We start from the raw sequence: 20,210 nt of genomic DNA on the forward strand, positions 1-20,210 counted from the left end.
GCTTTTATTCTGACTTGTCTGCCCCTCATCCTCGCTCCCAACTCCTGAGGCATGACTGCATGTAAAAATCCCTGTCTGAAGCCCGCTGCCAGGGCTGCTGCACTGGGGCTGCGTGGAGTGTGAGCGCGAGCGTGTGTTTGTACACATGGACCTCTCCGGGCTGCTGTCCTGCTTGGGGCCTGGGAAGGTGACTAAGGAGAAGGCATTGGGATTCTCCTGTGTCCATGTAAATGTTACTGTGTCTGAATTTTCTAAGTGGTAATCTTCAGGATTGGAAACAGTTTTCACTTTGGAAAACTTCTGTAGAGTAAAATCACAGTAAAATCGTCCCTGCCAAGATGGGCTGTGGTGTTGATTCTGACCCCCACCTTAGCGCAGGGCAGTGGTCCCCAAGGAGGAGGGTATGGAGGATGGCCTATGGCTGGGGGGGATTTGAAGGGTACGTTTCAAGCCTTCAATTTGTATTTATTTTCTGGCTCAGCCTTTTTTAGTTGTCACTTTGAATGTGGTATATAATAACATGTAAAAATATTCATTAGTACTTGGAGATAATTGATGAATAAACGTTAGGTTGAACCACAAGCAGTTGTTGCACTTCAGCCATCCTGATCTTCAGAACGGGCAGTTATCCTGATGTAACACCACCTACGTGTTGGGGGGTGTGTGTGCTCTAAGCTTTTACTGTCCATGGACAAGAATAACCTTTGGAGGCCCCTGGCCGACAGAACCCTCCTCAGATCCCCATCCCCATAACTTATTTCTGTACCCTAAGGAGGTGTTAAAAGATTTAATTTGAATAAACAATACATGCAAATGGCATAAATTCAAATAGTACAGGAGTATGGTCAGTGAAAAAAAAAGGCCACCCGTCCCTCAGCAACCATCTGTCCTTCCCAGAGGCGGTTCCTCACAGACCCTTCCGGAGGAGCTTTGTACACGAATGAGCGATATGCACACAGCCATGTGCCTAGTACCAAAATGGTAGCTAGTCGTACAGCTTAGAAAGCGTTCTATGAATGCAGCTTGTGAACCTCATTTCTGTTGGCTCTTTGGCATTCCTTTACGTGTGTACACCACAGTTTATTTAACCAGTCCGCTGCTGATGACATTAATGCTGTTTTTCATCTTTTGTCATTTTGGGCAGTGTCGTAGTGCCGAAATATGATTCTTAGTGGTAGGATTGCCGAGCCACCGTGTCAAAAGGTAAAAACACAGATTGCCCTGTGGTTTTATTGCCCAAATCACTTTAAATGTGAATGCATGTGTTTTTTTTCTCCTTTTCCATTCCTTATTCCTCTACTGTCTGAGGATTTTTCTTGGGTGATTTGTTACCCATAACATTTGTTACCCATAACAGTTGAAATTTTCTGGAGCTTTTTTTTCTGGAGGATTTTTCTTGGGTGATTTGTTACCCATAACATTTGTTACCCATAACAGTTGAAATTTTCTGGAGCTTTCAACTTTGTAAAGGGCAGCCCATAGAGTGGGCGACTCTTGATCTCAAGGTCATGAGTTCAAGCTCCACACCGGGCACAGAGCTTACGTTTAAAAAAAAAAAACAGCAAAGAAAAAAGAATTCCCATCTTTGCCTTAGCACTTTCTATATTATTCTCTTTAGAGTCTTGTATTCGGCTCCTACTGGAGATGCTTGTCTCTGGGCACTTGGTTCAGGCCCGTTGCTCTGCGACCTCCTGCCACGCAGACAGTCATACCAGGAGGCGCCAGCAGGTGGCAGGCAGAGCCCCACAAGCACCCCTGGCCTTTAGTGGGGCTCTAATCTGGAGAGCCGCCAGAATCAGAGCCACTGGACCCTTCCCAGACCCAGCAACATGCCCAGCCCAGGGTGGGGTGGGGGCGGTTGCCTGATCCTTCCTTCCCTTCTACCGAGTTTGCAGCCATTTCTTAAATGGGTGAGCAATTTAAGATGGCCAGTACCTGCCTTGAGATGTCCTTCAAAAGGCCCTATCCCAGGATGACAGCCTGAGGCCACCTCCCCATCCAGGAACTAGCTGGAAGGATTTACATATCATGGCCTGGGATGGCCCGTGTTCCCTTAATTGTAGGGCTCTACTTCCTGTCTCTTTTCAGCCAAATCTCCCACACCCTTCCCATGAACGAGGAGGTCCTCAGAACAGGCTCTTACTCACCGCCCTCTACTCCACCCACTCTGCTATGGTCTAGGGGAAAAAAATGAGCCAGAGGTTTGAGAAGCCCTGGAGCAGAAGTGCTAGGATCCCAGGACTGCCTTATTTGGGGGCAGGAGCCTTTGGGGACCAGCGAGGCCCAGGGTGTGAGGTGCCGGCTCCATCCGCTCTCGACTCCTGGATTTGTGTCCTACTGAATCCCAGTTTCCCTGATGGAGACCTGCCCAGCCTCACCTTGAGGGCAGGGGTCTTGCCCTTCTGTGTAGGGGAGGAAGTGGCTGCGCAGGGGGCGATGTCAGTGGTGGCCTCTTCCCAGTCACTGCCCCACACCAGCCGCCCTGCCGGAGACCAGGGATGTGTGAAGTGCTGGCAGCACTGGGGGTATGGGGCCTGGGAGGGCTGCTTCCCCAGCCTCAGCGCCCTCGGGCTCCTTGCTGAAATGCCCCAGACGTTTAGGGACCGCTGGGTTTTCCTCAGGCGAGTGGAGTCGGATGGGGACAGAGTGGGTGGGGACATCCAAGGAAGGGAGCTTCATCCATTTGGGGCCAGTTTGTTCTTTGCCAAGGAGGCCAAGGTTTCCGGAGTCCCCCTACGCCCCCCGCAGGGTTAACCCACCTTTGAGACTGAACTCGGGAAAGCAGACTCAGGGTCAGGCCCCAGCGGCTGAGAGCCCCAGGGTGAGGCGGGGAACTTTTGGAGGTGGGGAGGGGCTGGCAGTAGGCCATCCTCTGGGAGCTCCCTGGGATCATTTCCCAACAATGCGGGGATTTGCATACTCATTGGTTTCCCCATCAGCTTCTCGGCTCCTGGAACCAGGAAGGCAGAGGAGGAAAGGGCAGGCAGGGCGACAGCCATCTGAGTCCCAACGCCTCAGCACCTCGGGGGCTGGAAGCAGGGTCTTGGGATGGCTTCCAACCCTGCCACCCTCGCCTTCCCGCGAGCCCTGGGGGGAACCTCACACCTCTTTTGTGAGGCAAGCCAGGAAGCTGGGGCTCTAGGAGGGCAAGGGAGTTGCCTAGGGCCCCCCCAGCCAGGACCCTTCCCTCTCAGGCTAGACCCCCACAAACTGAGGAGTCTTCTTGTCCATCTAGAGCTATGCAGGGTTCACTGTGTCTGTTGGATGGGTGGGAAGCGTCGAGGCCCTGTGAGGGAAGGGGCTTCAGTGGGTGGGGCAGGAACTGGTTGGGAGAACTCCACCCTTAAAGCCCACGTCCTGGGGAGGACACGTACATCCGGGTCTTTGGGCCTGGCAGCCAAGTTGAGGAAGAGGCCCAGAGGAGCGGCTCCAGGTCCTGGAGGGCCGGCGAAGCACAGAGGGGTGAGCTCAGGCCTGCAAGGCGCCGAGCTGACCAGAGCCTCCCTGAAGCCTGGCCTCGGCTGGCACCTGCTGCATGGACTTGGCCGCCCTTGTGGGTGCCCATCAGCCAGCCAGTGGGGCCGCACGCAGCCTGGGCCTGTCGCCTGCTGCCCACCTGCCTGGAGGGTCCTTCCCCCGCACCCCAAACACAGAAACAGCAAATGACCCAGAGCTCAGCTCTGGTCAGGGGCCAAATGTGAGCCCTCGAATTCTCGGGCAGCCGGCTGGTGGGATGGGAAGAGGCGCAGGCACCTTACTGCTCCTTCCAGGCCGCTCCCGAGGCCTTGTGGCCTTCGCGTCCCACCCACATGGTGTGCAGATAGAAGGGGGCTTGGTGGGTTTGGCTGCTGGGGCGCCCACTGCTGAGCAGGGGTGGGGGGTGGTCCTTTCACTGTCAGGCTGGAGGGATTCTTTGTGGTGGCTGTATACCTAACAGGGTTGGGAGGTGCGGGCTCCTCTGCCTCCCTCCTTCTCAGGTCCGAGAGTTGTTGCAAAGCAGGGCCTGGGGTCCTTCCTTCTGGTGTGTGGAGCCAGGGCGCCAAACTCGAGGGCCTGCTCCAGCCTGCCCTCGTCTCTGGGACCTCAGGCAAACCACTCAGCCTGGCGTTGCCAGTGGCCTTCCTTTGCCAGGCCAGTACCTGATAATGAACTGGACAGTCTGGTCTTTTAGCTTCCTGTCCCATAAAAACAAACAAAGACCCACAAACAGCCTTGTAATCTGGAATACAGTACTTGACTGGAGAAAATATTTTATAAGGAAGGCAATGACTGTTCTCAGTGCAGATAAAACCTTCCAAGGAGGCTGGAAGCAACGGGCAGGGGGTGCCTTCAAGAGCACGTGTGGGGGCTTCGAGATAACATTTGCTGAGATCATTCCCACTTTGCGTCTGCTTCCTGCTTTAAATGCAGGCCTCTAAAAACGTCTGGGGAGGTGCCAGGGGTGGGGGGTCTCAGTCAGTTGAGCATTTGACTCTTGATTTTAGCTCAGGCCATGATCTCAGGGTCGTGGGATCGAGCCCCACATCAGATTCCCCGCTCAGTAGGGAATCTGCTGGACATTCTCTTTCTCCCTCTCCCCCCAACTCACTCTTTCCCTCTCCCAAAATAAATAAATAAATATATCTTAAAAAAAAAAAAAAAGTGTTCAGGGTGAGGAGCGCAGTTGGGGCCCAGTGTGTGGGGAGATGGCCACACCAGCATTTTCCTCAACATGATGCACAGATGTTCTGTGGTAAAGCAGTTTCTAAAAAAAAAAAAATACAGATACTATAAAAGCTTCACAAACAATAAGTACAGATTAGGTGACATGTTCAGCTATAGAGTTATTAAAACTGTATTTTTTCTGTTTTCTCCTGCTGATGGTGTTTTGTTTGGGGACCATTTTTGATAGCCCAGCTTTTCACTTAAAATCTGTAACATTTATATCTCATTTTTTCATTGGGGAAAAGTGTTTTCCTTCCTGGCTGCCTTCCTTCTAGGGGCCGCCGAGAAGGTTGAGATGATGAGGTGAACATAGCCCACAGAGAGCAACACCAGAGGCCCCTTAGATGAGCACTTACTATGTGCCAGGCCCTGGGTCATGTGGCCAAATGCATGCTCTCACGTCCTCTGTACAATCCTGTGAGGTAGCTACAATTAGTATCTCCACTTCACAGATGAGGAAACTGAGGCCCAGGGAGGGGCAGTCACTTGCCCCGGGTGAATCTGGTGGCAGAGCCAGTTCCTGAGCTTGGGACCAGAACCCCTACCCTCCCGTGTGGAGGCTACCCCGGTATCACCTCTCCATGCTGCTTCCATGCCCCCTGCCTCACTCGGCAGCTCTGCGTCTAGAACGCTGTATTGTCTGGGAGGGTGGGGCCGGAGCTGGGTACCTAAGGGCTCCCCCACCACCCTCTCTCCTCAACTATCCTGAAAGCCCTCTTCTCAGCCAGATGGCTTTCTGCCCTCAGCTCTGGTCACAGGGCAGAAAAGGGGAACAGCTGAATCCCAACCCTCACCCCCTGCCACCCCTTGCCACCCCACTGCTTCAGAACCGACTTCAACTCCCCAACTCTCCCCCATCCCTGCCTGTGGGTCCCCCACCTCCTCTCAAGGCCTGGCCCATGGCCTGTTAGGAAGGCCCTGCTCCCAAGGGACCAAGCACTTTGGGTCGAGTGCATACCTGCTGACCTTCCGCTGCGCAAAGGCCCGCTCAACCCCCAAGCACAACCTGGACCATCATCTCCTAAAGGGGGTCACATTGTACTTTATTGACGTGTTCAGGGAGGCAGGGACTTACAAAGAATTTAACGTTATACCTGTACACATACATATATGCGTTCCCACTTTTGCGGAAGGGAGATGACTTGGAGTACAGAGGAGGGGAAGAGAGGGTGGGGGCAAGGAGACAGGCGAACAGAGTGGGACAGAAGGTGGGTTATTAAGAAGCATCTTGCTTACTAACATGAAGCCTGGTGCCCCGCGAGAGCACGGATGAGGCCTCATTGGCGTACAGGAGGGGCCCTTGGAGGGCAGGCACATGGTGCCTAACTAGCCAGCCGAGGCCGGCATCCCAGGGACGGGGCGGAGGTGGGGGGCCGTGCACAGGGCCCCCAGCCCAGGCCTCTGCTCCCCACCGCCTCCCTCCCCGCCCTCTGAGAGAAAGGAGGGTTTGGGCTTCAGCCGCGGACTGATGCCTTTACGGCAGCGTCTCCTTAAACTACAGATACAATGTGCATCAACAGGGTGATCGCTCCTGCCCCACACGGCAGCTGGCTGCAGGCGCCGTGTGGGCCAGAACCAATCCTACAGTATCTTTGGTTTGCAGGTTCCCTTCCCTATTTCACTCCTCCCACAGTCCAGCCTTGGGGGCGGCTGGCACGGCACAGCTGGCTCACTCGCTGGGGTGCCGGGGCTGGTAGGAAAGGATCTCGGCAGCCAGCCGCTGGGGGTCCAGGAGCTGCGGGAAGCGCCCCATCACAGCCTCTACCAGGTGTGGGGGGAAGACCCCGCACAGCTTGGTGTACACGCTGGCTCGCTCCTTGGCCAGGCTGCCAGTCCCGCCCCACGGGCTCCTGTCAGCACCTGGACCTGGCACCTGCCGGTCCTGCAGGACTGGGGTGGGCGGGGGCAGCTGGTACGGCTCAGACCAGTACTCTCGAGGTGGAAAAGCAGCCGGTGGGGGGGCGTAGTCAGCAGGGACACTGAAGTGGCCAGCACCCACGGCCCCTCCAAAGGCAGAGAAGGCCCGAGGGGTTGAGAGCTCGGCCCCGTAGGGGCTGTAGCCGGCGTAAGGGCCCAGAGGAGGGCCGGGCTCACTGGGGCCTCCTCCGCGAACCCCCCACAGTTCTGACATCTGGCTCTCCAGGGAGCCGATGCCCGAGTCCAGACACTCTTGGGAGGTGTATGGGAGAGAATCCGGTGTCTGGGAGAATGGGTCTGTGGGCCCAAAGCTGCTGCCACTGCCCCCACTAGGGGGCAGGATCCTGCCCGCTGGGGCGAAGGGCTGGGTCAGACCCTCTCGGTGCAGCCCTGGGGATGCCTGGGCTCCCAGCTTCTTCCCATCCAGGCTACACTGCTCATGCTCTGTGGGCACAGAGCCGGGCTGGGATGAGGGTGAAGCCCGCTGGCCACTTTTGTCCTTGCCCGGGGCCCTAGTGGCATTGGCACGGAGCTCGTCGGCCACAGAGCGCTGCGGGCGGCTCGGCCGCTCTGGGTGGAAGAATCGGCACTTGATCCCGTAGGTGCATTTCCTCCCTGCAAGACAGTGAGGACAGCTCTGAGCTGGGGGGCGGGAGGCTCCAGGACCACAGCCGGGAGAGGGAAGGGAGTGGCATGGGAAACTTGGGATTGGGTAGTCTCTGAGAGGAAGAGCTCTGGGCCCATATCTCTTACCATAGGGACACGGCTGCTTCCTGTGCTCCGCTGTGAGTGGCTTCTTACGTAGGAAGTTGTCCAGGCTTGGCCCGTGACGGCCCAGAGGGTCATCAGGCGGCATGAACCTGCAGAGGAGGTAGGAGGCATGAAGGGAACCTCCTGGGGCTGAGTGGGGGAGGGGGGCTGGACAGAGAGTCTCACAAGGATGAACAAGAGGGACAGCAGCTCCTAAAACTGGTGAACATCCTGCATGACATCCCTGGGCCCCAGGTGGGACTACCCCAAGGGAGGGGAGGAGGCCCCAGCTGGAGAGGCCATTAGCGCAGCTCTCCAAGGCCATGGGAGGCCAGCAACCTGAAAATCCGAATCAAAGGCTGCATCCATCCACTGGCTGCTGATCAGGGGCTGAGTGCCAGGAACCACTAACTATAAACTGTCACCGCTGCTTCTGCCCCACCCTCCACATTAACCCCCTCCCACCCTGCGCCCCCATCCCCAGCCTGACCTTCCTACCTGGTGCCAGGTCCCTCTCACTCCCAAAGCTGCCTGGATGCAAGGCCGTGGCCCCAGCAGAGCTCCTCCTAGCCACCCTCAACGCCCAAGGACACATCTGGCTTCCCCTCCCCATCCTGGGACCCCAGACCATACTTGACCCTGATCCCCAAGGACCAGGACCGTACTTGTCGTTGACGAAGGAATACATGAGCAGCCGCTCTTCAATGAAGCGCTTCCATTCCTGCCGCTCGCTCTGGAGGTCCCGGTACGTGTCGTTGGAGACCACCACCCCGTCAGACTCGAAAGCTAGCTTCACGATGAAGCGGTCATCATAGCACACCACGCGCTTGCCACCCACGCGCCGCGACGGGGTGAACACCAGGATCTTCTTCTTCTCCAGCTCCCGCAGGATGTGCTGGTCTGTAAGAAAGTGCCAACAGAGGTCAGGGCCTGGGGACTCTGATCCCCAGGTGCCCAGCAGGAGGGGCTGAGCGCAGAGGAAGCTGGGGAAAGCAATGCTGGTCCCTGCTTGAGGCCTAGAAGCGGCTGTCACACCCAAAGGGTCTCTCCTGGGGAGAAGCCCCGCTGGGGGGTGCAGCGCAGGACAGCCCCTGCCCCTCCCCCCTCCCCCCCCCCCCCGAGGTGCTACCCACCTGTGATGGGCACATCGGGCCGAGGCTGCTCCTTCCTCCAGGATGGCACAAATACTGTGATGTCTGTGTGGCCCCGCTCCAGAAACCAGTTCACTGCCAGGAGGATGCCCCGGCAGGAGAACACTTCCTTGTTCCCGTGGCTGGGAAGGAGAAGAGGGGCAGGGTCAGCCTGCGAGGGTGGCTGGCCCATTCTCCCGTAGCCCCAAGCGCGAAGGCCTTGCTCCCCAGCCCCTGGCCTGGCCTGGGTGGTGGGGCGGCCAGGCTCAGCCCACTGCCTTCTGGCCTAAGGCCTGCATTCCCTGCTGGTTCCCACAGCGTCCGGGATGGCCTGACCAGGGACTTTCCCTGACGTTCCATCTCCCGACAGTGAGGAGCCGCCCAGGAATCTGGTGGCACCCGCTCCCCATGTGGGGGAGGGTCAGGCTGCTTGCAACACACCTGGGGGTGGGGGAAAGGCTCCAGGAGCCTTCTGGTTCCTGCCCCACCCGGGGGGTGCTGGGACCACAGGGACACGGACGTACACAGGCACACTGAGTCACCAGTCTCCCTCACCCCGCTGGGTGGTGCTGTGGGTGGGGGTTGGCAGGGACCAGCCCCGGCTAACTGGAGAGAAACCAGATTGCTCCGGATTAAACCTGGATTAAAGTTCAGTCCCACACAGGCCCCAGGGCTGGGACTGAGGAGGCCGAAGGGGAAGGAGGCACGATCCACTGTCCCACATAGGGCAGTCGCTGACCCAGTGGGAGAGGCACGCAGAAGCCTTTCAGCCTGAAAGTGAAAGAGCCTTTCCTCCCAAGACTGCCAATTCCCCCAAATGCCTAGACTGCTCTGTGCTCTCCTAGCCCCTCCTGGGAGGGCGGGAGCAGAGGCAGAAAGGCCATCTGGAAGCCACCAGGAGACTCTCTCTGTCAGGAGAGATGGGAGGTGGGACATCCCTGCTGTGGTCTGACAATGTCACCCCCTCCAAAGGTGGCTGGATCCAGAAGCAAGCCTGGGTTGGCTGCTGGCTTGCTCTGGCTCAGTTTCCCTAGCTGAAAAATGGGCCTGGCAGTCTGCAGGGCCCATGTCAGTGGCATCACTTTCATGTCTGCTTGAGGCCAGAGACAGTCCAGCAAAGGGAGGTTCCAGCTGGCTTCCTGGGAGGGTTGAGGGGTGGGAGCTCCCGGGGAACCAGTGAGTGTTGTAGAATGCCTCCAAGCCCAGGCTGGGGGCCCTGGACGAGGCCAGCTACAGCTCCCTCCCCAAGAGCCCCCGCCCCTCAGACGCTCATATTTGGCAAATAAAACAGAATAAACGTTACACAAAAGAGGCAAGTCCATGGGCAACCACATCCTGTGGGTGGCTAGGGAGGGGGGAGGCTGGTAGCTGGAGTCCCGAGAGAAGGTAGAGATGGGAGTAAGGCAGCTGGGGGCATGGAGGCTGTCTGAGGGAGAGGCTGGGGCTCCCAGTCTGAAGGTCTCCATAAATTGTAGGGGAGGCAAAGTCCAGCTGAAGGCAGTGCTCATGCCCACCAGGTGGTGGGGCCTCCCCACTGTCCACCAGCCCGTTTATAATGAAAGTTAACATTTACTGAGAGCAGGGAGCTCAGCCCTGATCTAAGTGCTTAGCAGGGAATCATCAGCAAGCCTCTGAGGAGGGTCCTATCATTAAAGGCCCCTCTCCCCTCCATTCCCATGAGAAAACCAATCCATGGAGCACAACCAGTTGCAGGGACTGTGGAACAGGGACACAGCCCAGAGCCTGTGCTCATTCTCAGGCACAAAGCACCAACCCTGGCTGGGGGAGGGGGGCAAATGGGGCTGAGTGGGCACCAAGCTCCTTCTGGAGGCCAGATGGGTCCCACACCTGCTTTCGTCATCCTTACGCAGCCACAGTGAAGGCAACTGGGGATCCAGAACTCATCTAAGGCTCCCCGGCTAGTGGGAAGGGGCAGAACTTGAACCCACACCTGGGGCCCCTGGCTTGCCTTCCTAGTCCTAACAGCAAGACCTGAAGTTTGTGCAGCGGAAAGAAAAGCTCCCCAATGTGAGCCTGAACAAAGTGTTGGGAGGTAAGGACAGGCTGGGAACAGGAGACAAGGATGCATCTGGCCAACTCCAGCTCTTTCTTCAGGACCCATGAGAAATGGCACTGCCTCTGAGAAGCCTTCCAGGACCTTCCAGGATAGCTCAGATCCCTGGTTTCTCTTCAAATAACCAGGGCTTCTCCTGTCACATTCCACCCACCCCCCCCACTCCCTGAGCCTCTGCTGCCTCCCCTCAACCATGGGAATGTGAATTGATCATCCCTGGCTTGGCTCCCCGGCTCAGGAGAGCAGCCGGCGCACACAAGCCCATCGTCCCCACGTCTGTACACACATGTGTGCATGCACATGCCCCATCCTAGCCAGCATCTGCAAGCTCGGGGATTTAATCCAGGAGAGTGTACTGCCTCTGGCCATGAAAAACCTGTGCTGGGGACAAGTCTGCTCGCTGTCCTAGCCCCTAAAATACTCCCCAGGCAGGTAGTCAGAGTCCTGCTCTTGGAAGGAGCTGAACCCGAGACAGTTCCGCAGGTCGAGCCAGGCCAGGAGTGCCTCGCTAGAGCTAACTTTAGTCCCTCTTGCTGCAGTGGAGGAAGCTCTGCTGGCACAGGAAAACCAGACATCCTCCCTCCCCACCGCAGTCCTGTTTTCGTAGAAGCTCAGACACCCCCAGTCCAGCTAACTAGACACTGGCTAAGTTGTGGGAGGACGTAGGGCACTCCGGCTGGGCTGCTCCCACCCAAGGACAGAGGGCAGGGCCAGGCCAGGCTAGCCAGGTGAAGAGATCTGCCTGGGCTGGGCCCAGCTAGAGGAGAAAAATTCCCTTAGAAGGAAACAGAGGTGAATTTCCCCACGATTTGCATACGCTGGGGGCTGGCCTGCCTGCCCTTAGGGGGGAGGGGGCAGCAGGGCAGGAACCCAGCGGCAGCTGAGACAGGAAGTCTGAGGCTGGAATTCCCCTCCTGCTACAGTCCCAGCTCAGAAACCCCCCGCGGCTGTGCCTCTCCGGGCTGGCTCCTCCGGCCAGCCCCCTCCTCCCGCCCAGGCCCCTCCTCCTCCCGCCAGGATACAAACACACAGAGCACATGGCTGTCCCGGGGGCGGGGGGTGTGTGTGGCGGGAGGTGGTCAGCGCAGCCTGCCCAAGGCTCCAGGGGAAAAAGTCACAGACCCGCGAGGCTCCTGGGCCAGCCACAAGCTGCTGGAGCCAGAGAGGGGACCCCTCTCAAAGTACAGGTTGTGGCCAGCTGCCGCTAGCATGCGGGAACGAGCTTTATCCAACCTCCCACGGAGGCTCAGCCCATTTCAGAGGCAGGATGATTGATCCCAAGGTGGCGGAACAGGGGCCCCTGCACAACGGCTTAGCTGGGCCGGGACCAGCCTGACAGCTGACTTGACCCAGCTGGGTTGGGAGTGGGCGGGGCCAACGGCACTGAAGGCTTAAGCAGCCCCCCACCCCTCCCAGGGAGGCCCCTCACGGCAGCCACGGAAGGAGCCCTCCCCAGGACCCCGACCAAGAGCGGGGCGGGCAGTGGAAGCAGGGAGGAGGGGCTCCCTGACCACGCCCACCGGAACTTTTCCCGGTCCACGACCCACCCAGCCCCGACCCAGAGGGCGGGGCCTGGACTGAAGGGAGGTCTGGACTTCCTAGGCTCAGCCCCGGCCTGGGCTTCACCTGACCCCATTCCCTGTAAGAGACTTGGCGAAGAGGGGAGGACTGCTGGGGTGGAGTCCTGGCTCTGGCCCTGGCGGGGGGCTCGGGGGACTAGGCCCAGTCTAGCACAGGTAAATCTGGCTGTAGCAGAGGTGACCCAAGTCACAGCTGACCTGCCCCCGCCCCCATGTAAGCCAGATCCTGGGGGTCACTCTTGGTCACAGCGACAAAGGTCCCAGTACTCGGGCCTACTTTCACAGGAGTCCAGGTCTGGCACAAGGCCTCAGAAGCCCCAGACCCCGAAGTAACAGTGGTAACAGCTACTGCTTACTGAGCTTGGGTGTCTGCAGGCTCTGTGCCTCCTCTCCTCACAATGTCACCTCAGTAGGGGTTAGCTGGGTCTTACTGACAAGGAGAGAAAGCTCCAAGACATTAAGTGACCGACTCCTACACGGGAGAACTATAATCCCTTACACCATAATGCTTCGTGTCGCAGGAGAGGAACTGAGACTGAGTGTTGGTCTTTAGGGAGAGACGAAAAGCCCAGGGTGAACACCAGAGATAGAGGGACCCGAGTTCGAATCCCCGCTCTACCACTTACCAGTGATGTGTGCCCATGGGCACATCTTTGAGCCCCTGTCCTCATCGCTAAAGCATTCCTAACAAACCCACTTCCAAGAAGCCATAAATATTAAGGGAGAGCCTCAATAATGAGCTTTCCCTTCCCCTCGATCCGTCTGTGAGAATAGTTCAAACGCTTTCCTGAAGGCCCCTCTACCAGAGATGCAGAGACATAAAGCCACCATACCCCACCACAGGCCCTGGCCTTGGCCCCGGAAGTGACATGTACCTCATGGCCACGTTGCTCCCATCGATGACCACAGGTCTCAGGTCACTGCCCTCCTTGTTCTCCTCTGGGGCCGAGGGTTCCAGGGTGGGAGCCTTGGGGGTGCCCCCACCCCGGGGGACCAGTGGGGGCTGAATGCTGGGGTCTGGGGAGGCCTGGCGCTCCCGCTCGGCTGCTGACCCATGTTTGACCAGCTCGCCCAGCACTGTGTTGGTGTCGGCCTGCACCCCCAGTTTCTGCAGGACACTGTGGATCTCAGCAGATGAGTAGCCAAGCTTCCGGAAGAAATCAACCTTCATCTGCAGCTCCACAGCCGATGTCTCCTCCGTGCTGGGCTCCTGAGCCGGCCTGGGGGTACCCAGTTCCCACAGACTCATGGTGGGCTGGCTTTCTGAGTGGACCTCTCTCCACCTGCCACTCACAGTTCACACGGGTGGAAGGCACCTGTCACAGCTCCTGTAGGACAACCGTAAGAATTAGAGATGGATGGGAGTGGCACTCTCTCCCACCCCTCTCCAGCCCCTACCCACCCAACAGGTTGAGGCTACACTGACTGGTGGCACCAGGCAAAGCCATCTGCGTGTGTCACCTCTCCTACCCTCTCAAAAGCTGTCCTGGCTAGGAGTCATCATTCTCACTATATAAAGGATGAAACTGAGCCACAGACTTCAAGAACTTAAGGTCACCCAGCTGTTAGCTGGTGGCGCAAAGACTTGAACTTAGGCAGTTTGGCTCCACCTCCTACCCCGCCCCCAGCCCCACGGCAACCCAGGGGACCCAGCAGTGCTGGGAGGCCTCGCAGGACGTCGCCGCGCCCCCACAGCTGCTGGGCGGGGCTCTCGGATGGAAACCCGAGGTTGGAAGTACGCTCGGGGAGGGGGGAGGGGGTGCCGGGGGCTTCCCCGCTGAGGCCATCGCCTCCGCTCGCCCCGCGCTCCGAGCCCAGGCCCACGAGGCGCAGGGCCCGCGGCCGGACTCGCGGGCCGGGAAGGGGGAAGTTTCCGGGGAGACCCACCCGCGAGAAAAGTTGCTGGGAAACTCTGGTTGGCCGCGGGGCGCGGGTGACGCGGAGGCTGTCCCGGCCCCGAGCCCCGCGCTCTCTCGGTTCCCCTCTGGACCTTGCCTCTCCCTCAGACTCCCCCAACTTGAACTAAGTTGGCGGGGTTCATGGGGACCGGCGAGATCGGAGGGGACCCGCCCCACGTCCCTCCTCTCCGGCCGGTCTTGGCCGGAGCCCTCCCCGCGCCGCCCGCCCTTCCCCGGAGCCCGCGCCCCCGCCCCGCCGCGCGCCTCACCCCGCCGAGCGCCAGCCTCGGCCCGCGGCGTCTCCATCGGGCCGAGTCCTGGGGGCGAGGCCGGCGGCGCCTTTATACGGAGCGCGCAGGTGGCGTTCGGCACCGTGACGCGGAAGCCGGGCAGGGGAGGAGGTAGCCGGCCTGGGCGGTAGGGGGCGGAGCGGCCACCGCCCCTTCCTGCTCCGCCCCCACGCCGCCCCGCCCCACCCCGGCCCCGCCCCCGCGGCCTGAGCGCGGCCGCCGGCCGGGCCACAACCGGGCGGGGGGGTGGGCAGGGATGCACGGGCAGCCGCGGAGGCAGCGCCTCCGTGTGCCCCGCCGCAGCGCATCTCCCCGCAGGCGTCAGGGAGGCGCGGGCCGAGCCAGGTGCACACGGCCACGCGGGGACCCGGTCGGCCGCGCACGTTCAGACCCAGGAGCGCCTGACAAGTACGCCCCGACTGAGCCCGGGACAGTCACGGTCGCGCTGAATGAATCAGGTACCCAGAGGTCGATCCAGCCACCGTTGGAGGTAGGTCCTTAGTTGCAAAGACGGGCACTTTTCAGACCGAGCCAGGAGCACTCAACAGGTACACCGTGACTGGAACAGGGACACACAGGTGGGGCCGTGGTGAGGACACTTAGCAGGATAGGAAAGTACAACCAGGAAGTACACAGTGGCCGAGGCGAAAAACCAGGCAAAGAGGTCCGTTTACACCAATCACCGGGAGTGTTCACACAGTATTCTCTCGCGCAGCTCACGGATGCACCCCCGCCTGCCCCCCGCCGTGAGGATGCTCTTAGGTCCCAGGTCAGGCAGTCATGGTCTCCCACTGCAGTACAGCACTTTCCACTATTTACCCGTGGCCTTAGGTGAGGAAGACAGATTGCTAGGCCCATTTTACCCTGGAGAAATTCAGAAAAGGCTTAATTGCCCTGTCTGGAAAGGACTGGAAGGAGGACCAGGGGCTTCCATGCCAGGGCCCCAGGAGCCACCTTTGCCATTTTTGAAACCACCAGTGACCTGGGGCAGAGGGGAGACTTTTTGGTGAGAAGATTGGGCCTGACACCTGCCCTCATGTGTGTGTTTGTGTATGTGTTTAAAAGGGGAACACAGAACCCTCAAGCTAGAGGATGAAGCCTCAGCAGTATCACCCGCTCTCTTTGAAGATGGGGAAACTGAGGCTTAGAGAGCCAAAGCCCCCAAAACTGAGAGCTGTGTACCAAACTTTAATTTTCTCTGCCTTATCGTAGGCATGCATCCTATAAGGTAAGTATTAGTGTGACAGCCAAAAAGTTTTATGGTAAAAGACACTGTATATGCTATACAGGTACGGCTTAATGGATAATAGTAGTAACAATAAAATATCTATGTGTCCACTAGCTAGTTGAAAAACTAGACCCGGGGCGCCTGGGTGGCTCAGTGGGTTAAAGCCTCTGCCTTCGGTCCGGGTCGAGATCTCGGGGTCCTGGGATTGAGTCCCATGTCGGGCTCTCTGCTCAGCGGGGAGCCTGCTTCTCTGCCTCTCTGCCTACTTGTGATCTCTGTCTGTCAAATAAATAAATAAAATCTTTTATAAAAAAAAAAAAAGAAAAAGAAAAACTAGACCCATACCAGTAGCTTTGAGACCCTCCACATGCCTCCACTGCAGCCTCCGCCCTTCATCCTTGAAGGACCATTTTCCTGAATTTTGTTTTAATTGTGCTAATTATTTCCTTGATTTTCTCTTGATTTTATCACTCTGGTATAAATACCTAAACATCATATTGTTTAGTTTAGTTTTGCTTTTTTTGTGTGCAGATGGAATCATTCTATAATTATGTGACTCCCTATTTTCACACAGAATTGTTGTTGGGGTTTTTTTTAAAGATTTATTTTTAACTAGTCTCTGCACCCAATATGGGGCTTGAACCCACAACCCCAAGATCAAGAATTGCACATTCCACCGACTGAGCCAGCCAGGCTCCCCCGACATAAAAAAGAAATGTTTTTTAAAATACATTTCTGTTGCCGCTGTCCCTATAAATTATTTATTTTACGATTGAATAATATTCAATTTTAGGACTATACCACTAGTTATTTGTCCGTTCTGTTATTGGATGTGATTTCTGGGATTTGTTACTTATTTACATAGGTAGCTGTTACCAGGCATGTGCTTTGAAAATTCTCATACATATCTTAATGCGCTTGTAGAGTTGAAGCAACAAAAACTCAGAGTTTCAGAAAGGTGAAGTCATTTGCCTGGGGCCCGTAGAGTTAGAATTCGCAGAGTTCCTTCTGAGGTACCCACTTCCAGTACCTTCCTGTTTTAAGAGGCCGCAGAAGACCCAGGGAGGAGGGAGCGTTCATTTCTAGCCAGGCAGGGAAGCTCTTCCTTGGGACTTGCCTAACCCTGTCTACCCAGGTCCCTGCCTTGTTGCCTCTCAACTTTAAAGACCCCAGAATGTTCCCTCCTATACCCCCCAGGGGAGGGCCGCCAGCCAAGGAGAGAGGCAGAACAAGGCCCCTTTCCATGCCCCCCCACCCACTACCCCCCCCGCCCCCGCTGGTCTCAGCTACTCTGGCTGAGCACTGTGATGCTGAACCCCTGATTTTCAGCGCCACCCTTTTATAGTAAGGAAAAGCTCAGTGCCATTAGGCATTTATTCATTGCAGGAACTAACCTTAAGATAAGAAAAATATTAAGAAACAAGCCCAGGTTAATCACTGTGATGATGGTAAGTCAGCCGCAGCGATAACACCTCACATTTAAGACTGCTCACCAGGCTGCAGGCACTGGGCCAGTGCTTTGCATCTGCTTCTTCCTTGGCCGGGAGTGCCCTCCCCTCCTTCCCTCGGACTGCCACCTGACCAATTCCATTCATCTTTTTGATGATGTCACCTCCTCTGGGAGGCCCGCCGAGACTCTTCAAACGCCACTCTGCTTCCTCCCTAGTGCTCCCACGGCACCCAGCCCGTGTCCCTACGTGCTGGATTGTGATTGCCTGCCTGGGACCTCCTCTGGGAGGTCCAGTGCTGTGCCAGTTGTGGCCGGCAAGACCGGGTGATGAGTCACGCAGCTCTGTCCCCTCCCCAAGTGAACTGAAGTCTCACTCTCTTCCGGCTCTTGAAGGCGGCTCTTTCCTGAGAAGCTGACTCTTCTGCAGAATCCAGGGCTGCTCTGGGGAACCCCTGCTCCACTTACAGCTGGATTTTGCAAACGTTGGCCCTAATTCCCAGGAGCACTCTGGATGGAATGGTGCCCAGCCCACGCTTGTCTGTCTTTGGAGGCTGGGCTCGCCAGCTTCCTTCCTGGAGCTTGTCTGCTTTCTTGCCACCTGGCCAGCCTGGGTGAGGTCCGCAGAGGTCCAGGACTGGTCACCCACTTGGTGGGGGATGGGGGACCTGGAGAGAGAAAGGTTGCAGGAATCACCTTGGCCTTTGATAGCTCCACTGGGCCACTCAGAATGGGGAGGACCCAGAAGCTAGATCACATCTGTAGGAAGGGTGGGCAGGCTGCACCCCAAGCCTTAGCAGAGTAGCCACAGAGGTTAAATTCATCAAGGACTTCTAGAATTGGAGAAAAGAGCAGGTCCCTTCCATGTCTTAACGTTCCTAGTATATTTTATTTTAAGTTATTTAAAAAAAAATTTTTTTTAACCTACATAATCTCTACCTGGGGCTCAAATTCACAACCCTGAGATCGAGTCACGTGCTCCTCTGACTGAGCCAGGCAGGCGCCCCGTCTCCTAGTATATTTTAAAAAGACATCACAGTAGAGCTACAAAAAGAAACCAAACAAACAAAAAAATTGAGGGAGGTTTGAAATAGTAATTGAACAAAATAACTTTTTTCATCATGTATTCAAATGCAGTGGACTACTGACAAGATAGTAATTGGGAGATTGGTCTTAAAAATATATCATTTCCTTGGAGTAATGGCTGACCGTAGGGCAGGGTCAAGGAAAAGGTGAGTTGGGAGCACCAGGAGACACCAGAGTTGGAAAGCGCTCAAAACGCAAAAGGATGGAGTGTGTCCCAAGGACCCAGGAGCTAAATTGCTCCAGAGGCCACAGCAGCAACCATTAGAGCAATAAAAGAAATAACAGGATATTAGATTATAACCCAAAGTATAAAATGTATATCTGTGAGTCCGCGCTGGTAGAAATAACTTATTGCATAGATAGCTAACCCGGAAAGAAGAAATAAATCTTCCTTACTGGAGAATTCCAAGTAATCTATGTAGATGGTCCCTTCCAGGATCTGGAGTTCATGAGCCCCGCCCCTTCCACCCCGCCCCCCCCACCTCGCATTAGACTTCTGACAATAGAGCAGGAAATGGGAAAACAGTAACCTTAGGGTGGAGAAGCCTGGCAGTCACTACCTTGACCAAGTGTCAAGGTTACTTCGCAGGGAGTGAGCAGAGTGGCTGTTGTGCGAGCCTGAGATCACATGATGAGAAAGGCATGTCCCTTCTGTGATTCTTCTTCCCCAAACCCATGACCCCAGGGAAAGCCTCAGACGAACACCAACTGAAGGACATTTTACAAAACACTTGACAGGGGCTCCTTAAGACTAAAGAGCACAGAGGGCCGAGTGGCTGGTTTAGTCTGGGAAGCGTGCCATTCTTGATTTTGGTTCAGGTCACGATCCCAGGATCATGAGCTCAAGCCCTGCGTCGGGCTCTGTGCTCAACGAAGAGCCTGCTCAAGATTCTCTCCTCCTTCTCCCCAAATAAATACATAAATCTTCCCCCCCCCCCAACCAAAAATGAAAAGTATGGAAAGACAGAAACAGTCACAGCCTAGAGGACGCCTGTAAACAAGCCAAGTGGAAGCAATGTGGTTCCCTGGGTTGGTTCCCGGATCAGGGAGGGTTGATGGAAAAGCTGGTTAAGTCCACAAAAGGTTGGACTTCAGCAACAAAGATGTAGCAATGTTGTGTGGTTGTAGCTTTCACAAATGGGCCATTGTGGTGTGAGATGACAGATGACAACATCAGAGAAACTGAAATGGGGTGAGGGGTGTATGGGAACTCTGTGTATCTTTCCAGCTCTTCTATAAATCCAACGTCAACTCCAAAAGTAAAAAAGTTGATGTAAAAAAAATCTATGTATGTATATAAAACGTCATGGGCCTTAGAGGCGGTGTGTTTTGGCAAGGGGGCCGATGTCTTTGTTCATTTCCATGGGTGTGTGTGTACACTGTGACCGAGTATATTTCCACTTGGAGACAGTGTCCCAAGTCTACACTTGGGGACTTTTTGTCTCTGGGGCCCTGGCCAGATGGCCCTCCTGCCTCCCCTCCCTAGATCCCACCTACCCCCACTGTCCCTCTACCCAGGTACCCCTGCTCCCTCTCTTCTGAACCTTGAATTCTGCTTACATTCTGCATGGTTAGAGCTGGAAAGCCCCAGAGAGACTTCACTAGCCTGGAGTCTTTGTTTTATAGATGGGGAGATGGATGGGGAAAGGGACTTGCCCCCGGCCACACAGCAAGTTAAATTCAGGCACAGCTGAGAACGGGACTGGCCGGGCTTTCTCCATCGCTGGCCTCCGTGGCCCCATTTGTGGCAGCCCTGAGGTTCAGACCCACGCAAGTGCTCGGAAGTCCTGGTGACTCACTCAGGGACTAGATCAGGGCAGTGCCTAACCCGAAGGAATGGTCGTATCTCAAGTGTCCGTTAAAGGGGGTGGGTGCAACCGCGGTTTGCCCTTTGGCCCCACTGTGTACCCCCTTTCCCGGTGAACCCCACCTGGTTTTGGAGATCCAGAAAGACATGGAGGCTGAAGCGGGGGTGGGGCAGAAGGGTCAGTCCTCCGGCTCCTGCCCCAGAGCTACTGCACTGAAGGGGCCCAAGAGAATTCTGTGAAGCCTTAAGGGTGTGCACAGGGGTCGGGTCCCCAGTTTTGGGTTGAATGCTCCCTGATC

General features: G+C 56.5%; 1 protein-coding gene across 1 annotated transcript; it reads right to left on the reverse strand.

Moving 5' to 3' along the window:
• Window positions 1-5,724: 5,724 nt before the first annotated feature.
• ZC3H12A (zinc finger CCCH-type containing 12A) lies at window positions 5,725-14,426 on the reverse strand. The gene is made up of 6 exons (XM_080802721.1): window positions 14,323-14,426; window positions 13,031-13,483; window positions 8,505-8,644; window positions 8,037-8,271; window positions 7,375-7,481; window positions 5,725-7,236 (listed from the first exon to the last, which is right to left on the reverse strand). The coding sequence occupies exons 2-6, from the start codon at window positions 13,402-13,404 to the stop codon at window positions 6,374-6,376; spliced, it is 1,719 nt and encodes a 572-aa protein (XP_080658847.1). The 5' UTR covers window positions 13,405-13,483; window positions 14,323-14,426; the 3' UTR covers window positions 5,725-6,373.
• Window positions 14,427-20,210: the final 5,784 nt, after the last annotated feature.

This window comes from Martes martes (genome assembly GCF_963455335.1).
Source record: "Martes martes genome assembly, chromosome: 4".
In the NCBI taxonomy this organism is placed as follows: Eukaryota; Metazoa; Chordata; class Mammalia; order Carnivora; family Mustelidae; genus Martes; species Martes martes.